Source organism: Genypterus blacodes, unplaced genomic scaffold, assembly GCF_046128005.1.
Source record: "Genypterus blacodes isolate CSIRO-AG114 ecotype Tasmania unplaced genomic scaffold, CSIRO-AGI_Gbla_v1 ptg000027l_1, whole genome shotgun sequence".
Taxonomy (NCBI): domain Eukaryota; kingdom Metazoa; phylum Chordata; class Actinopteri; order Ophidiiformes; family Ophidiidae; genus Genypterus; species Genypterus blacodes.
Genome location: NW_027466840.1, coordinates 2409611 through 2425901, shown reverse-complemented (window position 1 = coordinate 2425901; position 16291 = coordinate 2409611). Strand labels below are relative to the sequence as shown.

General features: G+C 48.3%; 1 protein-coding gene across 6 annotated transcripts in view; it reads left to right on the top strand.

The window, feature by feature from the left end:
- Positions 1-16291, top strand: part of adamtsl3 (ADAMTS-like 3) — a 65898-nt gene that overhangs the window by 29606 nt on the left and 20001 nt on the right. For 5 of the 6 annotated variants that reach the window (XM_076143844.1, XM_076143840.1, XM_076143839.1 and 2 more), the window contains exon 3: positions 15533-15660. In XM_076143844.1, coding sequence (XP_075999959.1) covers positions 15533-15660 — 128 coding nt within the window. Of the gene's footprint in view, positions 1-12548; positions 12732-15532; positions 15661-16291 lie in introns of those variants that run through there. The other variant, XM_076143842.1, reaches the window with a different exon arrangement.

Sequence of the window (16291 nt, the reverse complement as noted above, 5' to 3'; positions counted from 1 at the left end):
TTTACCAGGACGACAGCGCCTGCAGAAACCCCCCCATCTTGATCCGTGTGATTCAGGTTCACCGTGTCCAAAGCAAACAGCATTCCGGGTATGAAGTAAGACCTATTTTTCCCAGATATTACAGCGTCAACGTCAGTGTCCTTTAGTTTCTCACTCTAAATCATTTTGCACACCGAACGTTTCCAAAATGTAACTTAAAACGGTGTTCTTCTGCCTTGGTACAAACTGGCGTGTCAGCCTTTTGATAGCAGGATTTGGAGCTGCTAGCGTTCAGTACGAACACGTCAAGCTGCAAGGAACTTGAGGCGCAAACGTTTTTTGTCCCGACACTCACACCTTGGCACTCGCTGAACGCTGCTGTAACTGCCCCAGGGCGTCAACGGTAGATTTGGGAACCATAAACACACACACACACACACACACACACGTTGCAAGCTTACACTCACACACACACAGACGGTGTTCTCTCGGGGAGCCCCGGGAGAGGACGGTAATCTGTTCACAAACCACAAAATTGAAAAATGACTCTGACACCCTTTCCAGCTGAAATGCCGGCTGAGCTCCGCAACACGAGAAGGCAGAACCTTGAACGCAACACGTAGGCACGGCTTTAACTCCCAAATTAGCTCAATTTAGGGGGTCGCTTTGTTAGGGTCGTAACCGAAGATTCCTCCCGGGAGCTATTTGTTGTTAAAGCGAGCCTCAAACGCGCGCAGAGGAGCTGAGCCCGTTATTCATTCTAAAGCCTTTAAACGTGGAGTTTGTAGAGGAGAAACGGTGGGAAAAGAGACGGAGAGAAGCGCTACAAAACCTGAGCGTCATTTGTTAGCATATCTGCAGCGACCGACACAAAACACAAATCTCACGGAAAGGAAAGTAAGCTTTGGGGTGAAATGGTCTAATGATGACCTGTAGTACGATTCCCAGCAGCTCACAGAAAAAGAGAGCGTCTTGTAATCAGGATATGTCTTTCCCCCCCCGCAGCAGGAATCAAATCAGACATTAGCTGAGTTCGCTTCTCTAAGACGCGGCTTTGTGGTCGTCTGCGGTCGCAACCGGATCAGGCACAATGCCCTCCCGACCACACTAGAGGTCCCGTACTGCGGTGGCCCTGATTGGCCTACACTCTCCATACATGAGGTTTACAAACGTCCCCCCTCCCCAGGCGGCCCGATTGTGACTCGAGCGTTTGGAGTAGCGGGGCCTTTTGCTTTTCCTCCTGCAACGTTGTATTAATTCCAACGATGCTTCCCAGATGCAGATAGGTACCGGACGTTGTCTTTGGAGAAGCTGATATGTGAAGCGCGGCAAAAGTAGTCAAAGCTGATATTCAGTGCCAAAGCCCACTTTCAAGGATTAGGGTTTTGAGCGTTCAGCTTTGTGAAACGGGAAGACGGGAATATTCCAGCATCCCCGCTGCTGTCATGTCATGTGGAATGTCAAATGGTGCTTTGTCATTACAGCCAATCAAACTCTCTCCTCCTCTTTATGGAAAAACACCCAGTTTCCCATTGTTCCAGACAAACATCTGGTGCTTGAGGCAGATGCACGTCGTCCCGCAACATCCTTCCACAAACCTTCCGGATCGTCATCCTCCGCTTTTCACGTTCACCCAATCTCCACCTGAAACACAATGAAAAGGTGGCTGTGGAGTAACGGAAGCTTCCAGATGGATGTGCCCGGAGCGCACAGTGACAGCCCCACAGTGTAAAGCTGGTCTGCAGGCTCAGGCTCAGGCTCAGGCCAGGAGCCGGAGTGTTAGTGGAATAAAGAGGACTCAGCTGGTGTTACATCATCCTGCTGAGGCCCTCTGCTCTCTGCTGCTCTGTGCTGAGGCCTGTGTGTGATTTATAGTATTAATCTCCACATGGCTGCCGAGCCAAATGTGAATATCTGTGGCAACAACATAAGTCATCAATCATTTGATCACCGGACAAATCCCCCTGACACACAGACACACACACACGTACACACACAAATTTCTTTGCAAACCAGTTGCAATATCAATATTTGGGCCTAAATAATAAAAATATCTGAGCCACAGTGGCAAATATTGGCAAGAATAGCTCAAATATAGTTGTTATATGTTGTGTGTGTGTTGTCTGTTATGTGTGTGTGTTATGTGTATATGTATGTTGTGATATGGATTTTTACTGAGACAAATTGACTTTATTACCAACAGATGTAAAGCACGAGCAGTAAACGTGAGTATATAAATAAACAAAACTCTAAATAATAAAAATTCCCAGACTCCTTCGTCTCTCACAGGGCTGCCAAAGATGATGGAGTGATGGGAGGTGGGGAGGAGGAGGAAGGGTGGAAGGGGAAGAAGAAGAAGGAGATGAGAGAGACTTTAAGGCCTGGCGCTGTTTTGCCCTCAATTGCACGGCGGCACGCGGCAATAGACGAGCCAATTAGAGGGAGGCGCGGAGTGAAGCCCTTCTAGATGAGCTCAGCCTGCGGCTCCTGTCTGGCACACACATTCTACACACACACACACACGGGCGGGCAGGCAGGCAGACATGGGCCTCTCTGGTTGTAATACCCCACATTACTTTTCACGAGATCTTATTTGCGTGCGTCTCCTTGCATGTATGTTTTCAAGAATTTGATGATGTCAGGAAAAGAGGTTTATCAACGTCTGCTAATGATTTAAAATGTGTGTGTGTAACATATGGATATGTCTACATGGTGGGAGTGAGGATTTATTTTAACGCGCTCTTATTTTGTCTCCAGTGCCAGCAGCTATGGGTTTATGTAAACCCTGCTGCACTTGAGGGAGCTCAGACAACCCCAAACACTTCAGACAAGTCTCGTCATCGCTTGTCCGTCTGCCATTCCATTTCCCCTCTGTGCCTGTGTGTGTGTGTGTGTGTGTGTGTGTGTGTGTGTGTGTGTGTGTGTGTGTGTGTGTGTGTGTGTGTCAAACAAAGAACACACCTGATCTGGTATAGGTGGTGGACTAAGGAGAGATGGATGGAAAGAATGGAGTGCTGTGTTAGTGGAGGACCAACATTGAGTCTCTGTCTCTGTTGCTGCCGTTATTATTACCATTCAGTTATTTGAATTAATACATTTGTGCTCTAAATATTCTTTGGAACCTCATCTCAGTGCTCTGATTTTAAAATGTTGGACGGAAACAACTCATTTGGAAGAATTCACTGAAGACTGTTGGTGGAAAGTAACTTGTAGTTCTCTGGCTCAAACACTAGATGGTAGTGTTGAGCTATGATGGCTCCAGGGTTTGTTGAAGCTGTTCACATGTTGGAACTGGTTTCTTCGTCAGTTATTGAACTATTGAAAGCAATTATGACATCAAAATCTCTCTCTCCCTCGCTCTCTTTTTCAAACAGCGACATCACATTTTCCTCACTCTGATATATCTTTTGCTGGCTTTCTGGAACTTTGCATGTCCCTGTCCCTGGAAAAATCTCCTCCCCTCCCTTTCTTCCGCTGTGCAGTTTTACTGCCTTGGCTGCAGCCTGTAGTGGTGCAAAAACACCACATTGGTGTTGGGGAGTTCACTACAGTAGCATATTTAGACAGCTGTACTCCAAACTGCCCCTGGGAAAACAGGGTAGAGGGGTTTTACGTGAGAGCGGGATGGGATGGAGGTAAACGGAACCATCATGTCCTATGCTGTTCCTCTTCAGTCATACATCCTAATGTTTTCCTCTTCATCACCTGGTCGAGCTTTGACTTTCCATCCATGTGCCTATGATGTCATTTGAGGATTACAAACAATACTTAAAGTGGAATAAGGGAACTTGAAGGAAGGATTTCCTCTATTCTCTCTCTCTCATTGTACAGATACTGAGATGTTTCGGTGACAACCAGTAACCTATCATTATTACACAATTGATCAGTAATTGGACATTTCCACTTGCAGTCACTACCCACAGACAAGTTGTGGAAAAATGTACTTTTAATGTCGGTGAAAGCTTCAAACTCACAGAGGAGGAGGAGTTTGCTTCAAATTCCTCTCAATATCTCAAAATGATCAGTTTCATCCTCACATCCTGTATTGTTCCTGCTGCTCGCCCCTCCAAGACTCCGTGTCAGAAGATCCAAATCACCTCCGGATCAGATTGATGATTTCTCCATGCGGGAAAGAGATGAGGGGAGCGCTCGGTTCGTGCCGCTGCTCCTCCCGCCTTTACATCCACCTCCATTCAGAGCGGTGATGTCTCTTTACTGTTGGGCAGGAGACCGAGGGGAAATTTGGAGGCGAGGATGGGCATTTTTAAATCATGTTTATCTTGAGGCTGTGGTGAAAAACCATAATATGTGTCCCGTGGGCCATATTTCCTTGTTGACCTACGACTGAGTGCTCTGTGTTTGATATGCCAGTGGTTTTGGAAAAGGCCGAGCAGGACGTTTGGGGCGTGTGAGTCCTCTTTTCCATATAGATCTGCAATCTGCTGGATGGGTTTTGACAGGCCGAACGGAAACGTTATCCGTGGCGCGCTGCATTTTTATACAAGAGGGACGGGAAAGGGAAAAAGAAGACCTGATGAGGCTTAAAGGTCTCATCTCTCTGTGTCCTTTTTATCTCTCTGTCACATTCTTGTCTCCGTTTCAAAATACGTTAGCAGAAGGTGAATATCAAATGGAAAAGTGATCAGTCAGTGATGGATGGTTGCCTGTTCTGCTAGATGAGCCTCAGTCACATGAACACCTGAACAAACACCTCGCGTTATCGTTTCTCCCGTGGGGTGTTTCTCGCACGGGCTCCGTCCACACACACACACACACACACACACACACACATACACACACACACATACACACACACACACACACACACGCACACACACACACACACACACATACACACACACACACACACACACGCACACAGGGCTGGCGACACGGTTGCGTCATCTCTTCTTATTGCAGAAGCATATGGCCGAAAAGAATGCAGGACTCGGTGGCCGTGCGGCGGCTGCGAGCCCTGGATGGTTTCCGCTCTCTAAACGCGGGCGCTGCGTGACAAAGCCCAGTTGATGTGTTGAGGTGTGACGGCTGGAGAGGCCTGTCAGCAGCCCCGGCACCACAGAGGGCTGCTGACGGAGACCACTGTTGCGTAAGAGCTTATGTCATGCGTCTCACTCTCGGCGTGTTGCGTTACGTGTGGACGTAATACACACACACACAGATTCCCTTCCTCCTTATTTTACTCGCAAACCTTTTGGAAGACTGTCTACTGTTCTTTACTGCAGTGTTACTGTGCTCACTGAGTCAAAACAGGCCTGATACAGATCCAAACACTCACGTTTGAATGCACATTAAAACTTCACCTCTGCTCTGCAATAACTGAATTTCCCAACTCTCATATAAAGACCTTAAACGCATCACTCAGGCATATGAAGAAACAAACTAACATAAATATTCTTAATCAATTATAAACGCAGACATGTTTCATCACTTTGTTTTTGTATTTCCCGTGTTTATAGGTCAGGTTCAGGTCAGTACACACACACACACACACACACCCCCTTTGCTCTCCTCGCCATTACGTCATTATCTAACCGAGTGTGAAACGTGTCCGACTTCAGAGGAAGCACCGCGGAGTCAAAGCCTCCATCCACCACCTTTATCGTGTTACTATCACTTTCTCTGATTGTGTCACAGCCAAAGACAATACACAACGCTGAGTCAAAAATGGAAAACACATGTTAACAGATGTGACTCAAATTAGGGGTTAAAAGCTGAAACCTTAGCCGTGTGTAACATATACAAGAGATCAGACCGGTTTGTGGCCAGAATAGCTCCGACTGGCTTTAAGTGTAAATATTCCACAGGCACATCAGGAATAATAAGCTGCTGAGGGAAAGCAGGCGTCGCCGGGTGTCTCCTCGCCATCCATGCTGTTTTGTCTTGTTCACTCCAGAGTCTGTTTGGCAATTTCGGAATTTCAAGAAGAAGCGTTTGTGCAAATTTGAGCATCATCGCTGTTCATTCTCATGTCAGAAAATGTAAGAATCAGGCAGGATATTGATGCTGAGTCTCTCTTGGGGGCTGCGGCTCCCTTTTCCTGTTGAATCCTCAGGAGATCCTTTTCCCAAATCTGTCCCTGTAACTCCTGATTTGGCTTTGGATGTCGTATTTCCCGTCCCTGCGCTCGGTTCTGTAGGCAGAAATCTGTTTTTCAAATCCACACTTCTACAAAATGTTTGAAATTTAAATAGCATTCCTGATCTTACCCCTAATCACAGGATATATATATAACTATTTTTGTTTATTTCTTGACTAAATCGCATCGTCGACTATGGAAATCGTGTGTCAACGTTGCATTGTGGGCAGTTTCTAGAGTTTACTTCTTGTTTCTGGGCTTGATTTCAGAGTAAATGAATGTGTCTTTGCTCCACACAAACCTTTTGGAAGACTGTCTACTGTTCCTTACTGCAGTGTTACCGTGCTCACTGAGTCAAAACAGACTTGAAACAGACCTGATAAACATCTATCTACATACTCTCCTTCAGTGCGTTTGAGTGCACATTAAAACTTCACCTCTGCTCTGCAATAACTGAATTTCCTAAGCCTCATATAAAGACCTTAAACGCTATTTCTTCTTATGCTGTTGAATCCTCTGTGATAAGCTTCTAATTCCATTTTCGTTTCAAAATCATTACCCAGTATTGTATTGGGGCCGTTTTGATAGCATTGGAAACGCCACATGTGCTTGGTTTGTGTGTAACAGATGCAAATGCACACACACACACACACAGGTGGCATGTTTGCTTGACGTTCTCATTATATTCCTGTGATTCATGTTTGTTGACCTAAGAGGCTACATGTGAAAAAAGTCAATTGCAGTGTTGATTTCTACAATTTCCCCCCAACAAAAGCTTCCCAGCCTCCATCCCCCTGACCGAGCTGTGCAGGGAATCATCAAAGCTCCATTGTTCCTGCAGGATTGAAAGTCTGTCGTCAGGTTCTTAACAAAGGCAAACACTCTCACTCTCTCTCTCCCTCCTGTGACGGTAAAAAAGCCGCAGAACTGTCCGAACCCGTTAAGAGCTGCGATGACATGCGGGGGGGGGGAATTTGGTCCTAATCCAAACTTTGATTGCCGTCACAGCAGCTCCGCTATGATGATGATTCATTCGTTTCCCACCACGCCGCTGCGCTGCCAAAGCCCGAGCTCTGAACTGTGACACGTTTAAGTCCCAGGCAGACTCTGAGCAGGATTCTTTTTGGCGTGAGTGTGAAGCGTTCGTCCGGGGTTCTTGGCAGAATCCTCGCGTTGCAATATTTGGTGCGTTCAAATTGAGCGTTAATATGTCATATTTTCCCCCCTGAGCTTGTTTCTTGTCATTTGGAAGAAGTACAGAGCGGAGTTCATTAGTTCCAGACTGGTACATCTGTCTAGATTACAAAATGACTCTACGAATCTAAAAAAAAGAAATGAAATGAAAAAAGAAATGAAATGAAACGTTTCGCTGAGCACACTGAGTGAAAACAGCTCTTCTTTAAGTGCTGAAGAAGAACCAGCTCTGTTATGATTGACAAGCTGCAGCAGACATGGATTTTAGCGGACACACTCGCTCTCCAGCTTTGTGTGTCCAAACAGGTGTGTAGTACAAACACCGTAGCATGCACAATTGTACAACATGTTGCTGATACGAAGCATTGATGTCTTGCAGGGCAGTTCAGGATCTGTGGGTTTCTCTAACATGATGCATGTCTCTATCTGTTGGATTCTCCATGCAGACAACAACAAAATGCGTCCAGGTTCCCACAAGTTGCAGTGAAACGCATCAGGAAACCAAAGCTAATTTGGTCACCCAGACAGGAAGGGGTTACAGGATGCGTGTTGAATGTGAACAGGCCCAGATGTGGCAGCGATGTCTCCTGTTCACTCTCACACAACCTTAGAGAGACAGGATGTGCAATCACTGAGTGCCAGAGATGGTTCATGTTGTTCAACGCTCAGCATCGACAGCTATGGAGACAAAATGATGTTTCTGCACTCACATCTGCGTAACGGAGGGTTAATGATTTAAGGATCCTTAATAATGAAGTAGAGCCAGATAAAAACCTCATCACATGCTCGGTGGTCTTAGCCGAGCCTACTTGGGGGTCCCCGAGTCTTTATAGATCTACAAAAGTCCAGAGTTCATGAAGTTCAGGTGGAGGAAAAGCAGTAATAACCAGCTGATGTGGCAGCACAGCCTTCATTCTGACACACAGGGGATCGGTCGCCCCCCAGTTCCCCTCTAGCCCACCTTGGAGGGGCACTTTACTCAGGTAATTTATACACATGCCCTCCTGTGAAACACACCACAGTGACCGTGGTTGGAAACAGCGTCGGTGTAGTGAGACCCCGCCTGCTAAAACACACCGGGTCTCCTTCTTACGTGTTAATGGGAAAAAGATGAAGAAAGAAAACGTATGAACGGAGCTTCAGGAAGCAGTAAATGTAAGCGGGCGAGTCTTGATTTGGTGTTCTGTTCCTCCTCTGTGCTGCGGTGCTGCATGTGGACGTTTGGAGGGCCGGGGCAGGTGGGATCAGCTGGTAGGTTAATGGCTTATTTAAGGGGGTTATTGCAAAGAGTGCAGTAAATCACTCAGTATAGGGTTCCAAGTATGATTTCAGATCTGAACCCTGAGGCGGCCATCAGTCGGTCACTGCATGTGTGCACCTGTGTGTGTGTGTGTGTGTGTGTGTGTGTGTGAGATAAGGGGTAAGACCCACCGGATGCTCCCGAGGGATGTAAGCTGACATTTTTACTCCAACAGTCTGCTTAGAAACAAATCATCTTGTTTTCATCGGGACCATATGGATCTCTGGGGTTCGTATCCAAGCAGCAAATAACGTCTTCCTCTTCCTCCGTCCCTGCCATGAGGTCTGTTCCCTTGTATGCCAGCAGATACGGCTCCTTTTCCAAGGCCGATTTGCCGTTTGTCTTTCTCTTTATCCCCTTAAAGGCCTGGAGTGCAGCAGTCTCCTCTCTCCCTCCTTTAACTATGATCCAGTACCCTCAACAGGTTTACGGCTCACTAAATCTGTCATCTTCATATTGCTATCAAATCCTGCAAGCCGATCCCGCCGCCGCTCGCTCGCAGAACCAACAACCCGCCGGACCACCCCGTCATCTCAGGTAGTAAGTCAGGGAGAAGAGGAAGGGGCGGACACATGGCGATGTGGTATTGATTGCAGATGAAAGGACGAGGAAAAGGGAAAACAAGACTTTGTCCAAATTCTTAACGGAGACGGAGGTCGGGGAGTGTGACTGATGGGGGAAGTGCGGTGTGCGGTGGGGGGAAAGATACTCCCGGTGTTTTGGCATCGCCGAAGACAGTCACGTTCTTTAAGAAAATATTTAGGGAGTATTTTATGTCCTGCTAAGTCATCTGTCCTTCTAAAGCATCTGTTTAAGCTGTAATACTCCTGTTTCCGTCTCGCTTTAATGTCTGGGAGTTTCACCGCCGGCCTCCCACCTGGCTTAAATTGGATTTAGCTTGATTGTTTGGGAATTAGATTTTTGGTTTTAATCCTCTGGTTTCAGGGGATCAGAGGAAGTGTGGTTGATTTTCAGCTGCAGGCTGTAAAATTCCTGTCCTGGTAAAACATTCTGTCCTGTAGCCCAGAAAAAAGCTGTTTTCTTGAAAGCGGTGGCGTTTGGTGTAAATCAGGGCTGGAGCTCCTGCGCCGGCATTTTTCCCACCTGAGCGATGGAAGCCTCACCGTGGGAGCAGCGTGTTCGGGGCTCACGAGGGAAACTTAATGTCGGGAACATGAGCTCCATTTCTGGCTCTGGGAACCGAGAGGCCGTGAACTTGAGGGTCATCAACCCCCCGATACGCCAGTGTGAACCTTCAGGACGTCACAGTGGAATAAGTGACTTCTCAGTAGACGATGGGATTGAGAGGACACTAACAGGGCCGTCGACTTTTCCGTTCTCTCTCATTTGTCTTTGTTCTTCTTTGTCCATTCGAGGACCAACGTGTTAAATGTGCATTTGTCTCCACACACACATCCTGACCGGCGTGTTGCTGCAGTAGAATCTCGCCCCCTGAACGAGGATTTGTTGACCCCTTTGCTTTCACATGTCTACGCCTCATTTAGCACAGCAGAGCTCCTCTAGGGTTTTCGTGATGTCTGTGATGTCATTGTTTTCTCCAGCGTTGCCAAACTGTACGCTGTGATTTAAACTGCCACTAAACACCAAGACACAGATCCAGCTTGAACACAGGATTCACACAGAATGATGAAACTCTCTTACGAACTAATTGGCAATGAGATTGTGGAGATTTAAAGCTACGGTACAACTTCCTGTCATCATCACCATCAGAAGCTAAACGCTCACCATGGAAACATCTCAGTTATGTTCCATCGGGCCTGTAAAGCCTTCATGCAGGGGGACAGCGCAGCGTACGAGCCGCTGGGCTGTTTATTGCTTGTTGGGCCTTTACCTTGTTGGACAGCAGCCTGGGCTGTAAAGTAAAAGGCAGCAGCGGCCCTGGGGAGAGTTTATCCTCTTCCATCGACTTGTTTTTTCACTTTTAGTCACCAGAGGAATGTAATGTGCTGCGTTCCTCTCTGTTCCTAAAGCGTCTTTTCGTCTTTCTCTCACTTATAAAGCAACCGAGTGTGCCTGCGGTTGATTTAAAGCACCTTTCCCCCCCGTTTCCCCTTGTTTCCCCTCGTTTCCCCCCCGTTTCTCCCCCCGTTTCCCCCCCTCCACCTCGTGCCTCCTCCGTTTCATGCCCTTGTGTAAAATAACAATGCAAGGATATCACTTCTTCTCACCTCGCCGTCTTGTTGGATCATTGTTTAAACTGTGAGCAGACACCTCTCGCAGTGTTGTGGTTGGGATCCTGGCTCCAAGTGGGTGTCAATCAGCACGTTCATTTCCTCCTCGGGTGTTTGGTTTAGAACTCTGGCCACATCATCGCCGCCGACGTTTATTTTTCTGTAGTCGTGCATTTGCAAATATGAGAAGGATTTCTTCTGAAAGCAAATAGGGGAAGGTTATGGATTAAGGCTGCGTGGGAGGATCATGTCTGTGTGTGTGTGTGTGTATGTGTGTGTGTGTATCCCTCCGTGCTGGTGCGGTTAGAGTGGATATGTGTGTGTGTGTGTGTGTGTGTGAATGTGCAGACATTCCTCACCACCAGGTAGGAAGATCCTCCTTGATATGGCTTTGCTGTATCTGTAAGCGTTTCTGTGGAGACCTGTGTGTGCGTGTGTGTGTGTGCGTGTGTGTGTGTAAGTGTGGAGACATCCGCTGCGATGTTGTGATTAAGCTTGCTGCCTATTTGCTCTGGAGCGCGCCACATTCCTCCCAGCCTTAATTGATCGCAATTATGTGGTGGTTTCAGATTTGGTGTTTGATTGGGACATTTAGATTTTTCTGGAAGGGCACAGAGTTTTTATTGTCTTTTGGAAATTGGAGGTTGGATGCCTGAATGATAGCCTACGCTGCCGTGTAAGTCACATCAAGGGGGCGGTGGCGGGGTCAGCGCCAGCTCTGACGCCACATTTCATGCAAATAAAACTGGAATCTGTAGAAGTCTTCACTGTACGGTTCATTCTCCATGTGCCAGGAGTTGCCGTCCAGAGGAATTGTCCCTCCAGGGGACACCTGGCCTGTTCCCCACGCTCCCCAGTGCAAACGTTCATCCACTCAAACTGCCAGATGTTATGAAAGGCGCTATTGAAGCTGGTAGACCTGAAAGTATAAAGGAATGGAAACCTCGCGGCGGCGGCGGCGGCGGCGGCTGAGAGCTCTATCTTGATAGCTGTGTCTTGTGCAACCAGACTGTGTCAACGGATTTCCACGGAGCCCCGGCTGGCATAATTCCTTGGTGTAAGGAGCGCGGCCAGGAGCGGCAGGAGCTGGACATGAGCGCCTCTGTGTTCTCTGCGATGTTTACATTTATGTTTGGAGACAGGCCGCATTCATCCATGCATGGGAACATGAGGAGCTGTCCTTCAGGGTTTCCAAAGTAAAGGGGTACAGCAGAGGATTACTGACATCTCTGGCTACAGAGCGAGAGAAAGCTTCCAGCCTTGAAAAAGCCGGGGAATGAGAAACAGTGGTAGAGAGTGATAAAGAAGCGAGGAAGAGGAAGATGAGAGGAAGGCAAGAGAGAGAGAAACAGGAGGAACAGAGATATTTGAAGAGAAACGGAAAGAAAAGAAGATTTACAGTTGCCTGTCTGTTGTTATTTCTGCTGTAACTGCCTGACCAGTACACACACTGATACACATGTACACATGTACACGTACACACACATACACACACACACGACACACGTGCGAAGTTGTGAACTTGCAGCTGGCCAGCTCCTTGTTTGAACTAGCACGCTTGACTGAGGCCCATTTATTGATTGGCTAGTGTGCCAGACCTGAGGACTCAAGGGGGCTCAGACCCCCCCACCCCGAATACTCCCCCGCATTCACAGCATTGCACACACACACACACACACATACACATACACACACACACACACACACTGCCTTTCCTCCTCCCTCTCCTTCCCCCCAAGTTACTCCAGAAGAGAAGAAAGTGAGCGAGTCAGAGAAGAGACGGCAAGCAGACAGGACACACAGAGTGACCAGAGAGAAGAGCTTCACACACACTCACACACACTCACACACACCCTCCTCCACACACAGAGAGAGACAGACGCAGGAATAACTAAACAGGATGGAGCGAGACCTTTCATCTTGCAGGCTGCTGGACGCTCTTCTTCTTCTTCTTCTTCTTCTTCTCCTGGTACCGTATCAAACTTCTTCCTCTCTAGCATCCGATTGACTCAGAGATGAAATCATGTGGATGTTTTTATTCTCTCCAGTTTTATCTTCCATTCCTCAAACTAAGTAATCTAACCAGAATATGTGTTGGAATAGATTTCTATCCTGTGTGTGTATCACTCACTTATGTGACACAGTAGGAATGCGGCGCTGCATTCAAGTGACACAAGTCCTCTTGTTTACTTCAGCTGGGACGTTGCCGTGACTCCCCGCTGTTTGATCTACCTCATAAAAAGGAGGCTTGTCATGCTTGTGCGGGTCAGCAGGTATTTTTGTTTTGAGTTTGCGTCTCCCTGTTACATTACAGTGACTGCTCTGTGGCACGAGGGTGAGCACAGAGCAGAGAGAGAGCAGAGAGAGCAGAGCAGAGAGAGCAGAGAGAGCAGAGCAGAGCAGAGAGAGCAGAGCAGACGACAAGGGATTCAGCAGATGTGCAAAGATCATATATCCTGCCAACTGAAAAGGCCATCGTATGTATATTGACATAGTCTGCTAACGGAGACTCCAGACTCGGGTTTCTTTCCCCTGTCAGGGAGTTTTCCATCTTCAAGGAATCTGTCCTTATCCTCAGCTGCTGACAGGTGATTCAACCAGAGGCTGTCCATCACAGCCACGCACAACCTGGAGCTCACTGGGACTTCACTGTACTCTCATTTCCTCTTCCTCATCCGCTAGGGAAAGGCGAGACGGCGTGACGGCCAGTGGGACTGTGCGACCGCCGTTTGCGTCCGCCGTGTTTGTCTCCTCGTGGCTCAGACAAGAAAAAGGGGACGGAGAAGAATGAATGTGTCTATATATACACGCTACACACGGTGTCGCTTTACAAATGTTATATCGGGCGTGAATGGGGCTGTCATCTGGAGCCGAGGCGGCACAGCAGGGTGGGTGCAGCCCCTCCCCGCCCCTCATATGAAAGGGTGCTGTATCCCTCTGTGAAGGGCGCCAACGCAAATAGAGCCCGAGTGGGAGAGGCGGGACGCGTTTGGTGATGGAGGATCTGGAAGCCTCCGAGCGGTTATCTGAGCCTTTTGATTATTGTGTTCATATCCCCCCAGGCGGGACGACCCTGAGATTAGCCCAGCCTTGTGTTCCTCCGCCGTCTTCATCGAGAACAATAGCAGCACAGTCAGCCAAGTAACCTATTACTCCTCATCTCCATCCCTCCTCCGTCCTTCATCTGTTCTCTTCTCCTCTCTCCTCGCCCTTATCCTCCTCTCGCTCTCTCGACACGGCCCTCTGGCTTTCTTGGCGGAGCAACACAGCTCCCACTTGTAATTGAGTGCAAAATTCGCTGATTGCCTTTCAAAGGGGGGAATTAAGGCGGCGTGCTAAATGGCTGCCCAGAGCACGGCCCCGTGTTTATTTACCGTGGATCCAAACATGGAAATAGTTGGCCCGTGCAGAAAGTAGCGCCGTTGCCGATAAAGTTTGGCCGCACGCTCCATCGGCTGTGTTTGAGTCTCGCCGTTTCCCTCTGCTGTTCCTCACGCATCATCGTTACTGACAGCCATTTATATCAGTCCCCCTTCACGGTTAATACTGTGAACCTTGCACACCCGTTGACCCTGCAGTCCCGCTCTGCCAGCAGCGTCCAGCCTGGGTGTTTCTGCTACCGTGGCCCAAAGAAAACAACCCGAGCTGTATTAACGCTTGTATCTCTCTCCTTTCAAAGATCCATTCGTCACTGTAAACATATTTTTCAAGGCTTGTTGCATCTGAAACGAAACACCGGAGCTTCTATTCGTCAGCTCGGGGCCGCCGTCGATCTTTTTGAAGCGCAGGTGTCAGAGGTAAACTGGCCTTGATGGGCGGCGTTCCTCTCTGCTCTGTTTAGGGCTCGGTATGCGCAACGCCGGCTCTGGAACTCGAACTCGCGCCGTTTCTGCGTAGCGGGTAAGAAGTAAGAAGAACCGGCTGTCGAGCGGAGCCAAGAGAAAGAAACATAATTCATAAAGAGCCGTGGATGAATGGCGTGACGCGGGAATGCCAGTCTTCCAAATAAACACCTTCCTCAGAGCCAGGTGAGCCGGCGTGGTGGAGTCGGCCCTGGAAAATGCAAAAGGCCTTGAGAGGGAAAAAGAGAGAGAAGAGAGACTTAAAGGGAGAGAGAGAGAGAGATGGATGGGCGGAGGAGATCTTCATTTCTTGGCTGTCGCCGTACGTCTGAGACGCACATTGTCCTTGCAGGCACAAAAATTCATCTTCTCATAATATTGACCTTGGATGCGATGGTGAAGTCCTTGCGTTTGCTGCCAAACACAGCACGACGCAATTAAGAGAGTGGGGAGGCGCACGAGTGAGGAGCAGCAAGCTTCAGCAGAGGACTTAAGGCTTCAGAATGTAAAGGATGACTCAGGATGCGAGGGAGCGGAGGGGGGGGAGGCGATGTGACGGAGCCTCATTTCCACCTCGCTCATCTTCGTCACGTGACCCGCAAGTTCATTTTCATCTGCTCCTGGTATTCAGTTTGGGGTTCTTTGTGTTCCTCTGCAGGACAGTTTGATGGAGCAGTTGAAAGGCTGAATTAAGGTTTTCATCAAGGAGGCAGAGCTCAGACGCAGAGATGATGACCACGCAGTTTTATCATCTTGAATGTTTAATTGATGATTGTTTTTTTACAGTTTTCTGGACAAAATCGGTCAGAGCAGACGATCCAGCGCTCGACTCTGTGTCAAATGTATTTTCCCCCGACAGATCGTTCACGTTTATATCCGCTGCACCTTTCTCCTCAAATCTCAATCTCTGTCTTCGTTGTGTCTGCAGAGCTCCCGGACGGCTCGGTCAGAAGAGGACAGAGACACCCTGTGGGACGCCTGGGGCTCCTGGAGCGAGTGCTCACGTACCTGCGGGGGAGGAGCCTCCTACTCCCTCCGTCGATGCCTCAGTTCCAAGTAAGGCTCCCCTCTCCCTCCACATACACACACATCTTGCAGCAGCACAGTGGGGTCGCTTGATTGTTCATATTATTGCATAACAAAATGAACGAGTAGCAATCAGCAGAACCTTTCATATTGTATCGTTATCTAATCACAGCACTTCCTTTTACCAGTTCTATGTCAAATACTGAGTATGAGTAATCTCTGACTGCTGCACTTAGGCACTGTCACTCTGTAATAAGTCTTTAAGAGATGCAAACATCACAGGAGGAGAGGACACACACTGAACATGTGCAATTTCAAGTCCGAACCTCATTGACCTGCGGATAAATGGAAACATCCCCTCGGACAATTTGTAAGCGTGCGTTCAAACACTATCCCACGTAATCCGTTCTCCTCAAACAGCAAAAGTCCTCACAGAGGTTGGACTGGTTTCCATTAAAGGATCGCCGTATCGTGGCTCAAGGTTTTAGCGGGAGCGGGGGTGGGGTTGGGGGTGGAGGAGCGGCCCTTCCTCTCTGCTCACTGCCCCCTGCCAAATAGATCCAGACAGAGTTCCCTAATAATGTGAGCGAGTCTTCCCGCCCGCTCCGGTCCCTGGGGCTGTAATGGAAGTCCTCAGAATACATTTTATATGACTGTTAAA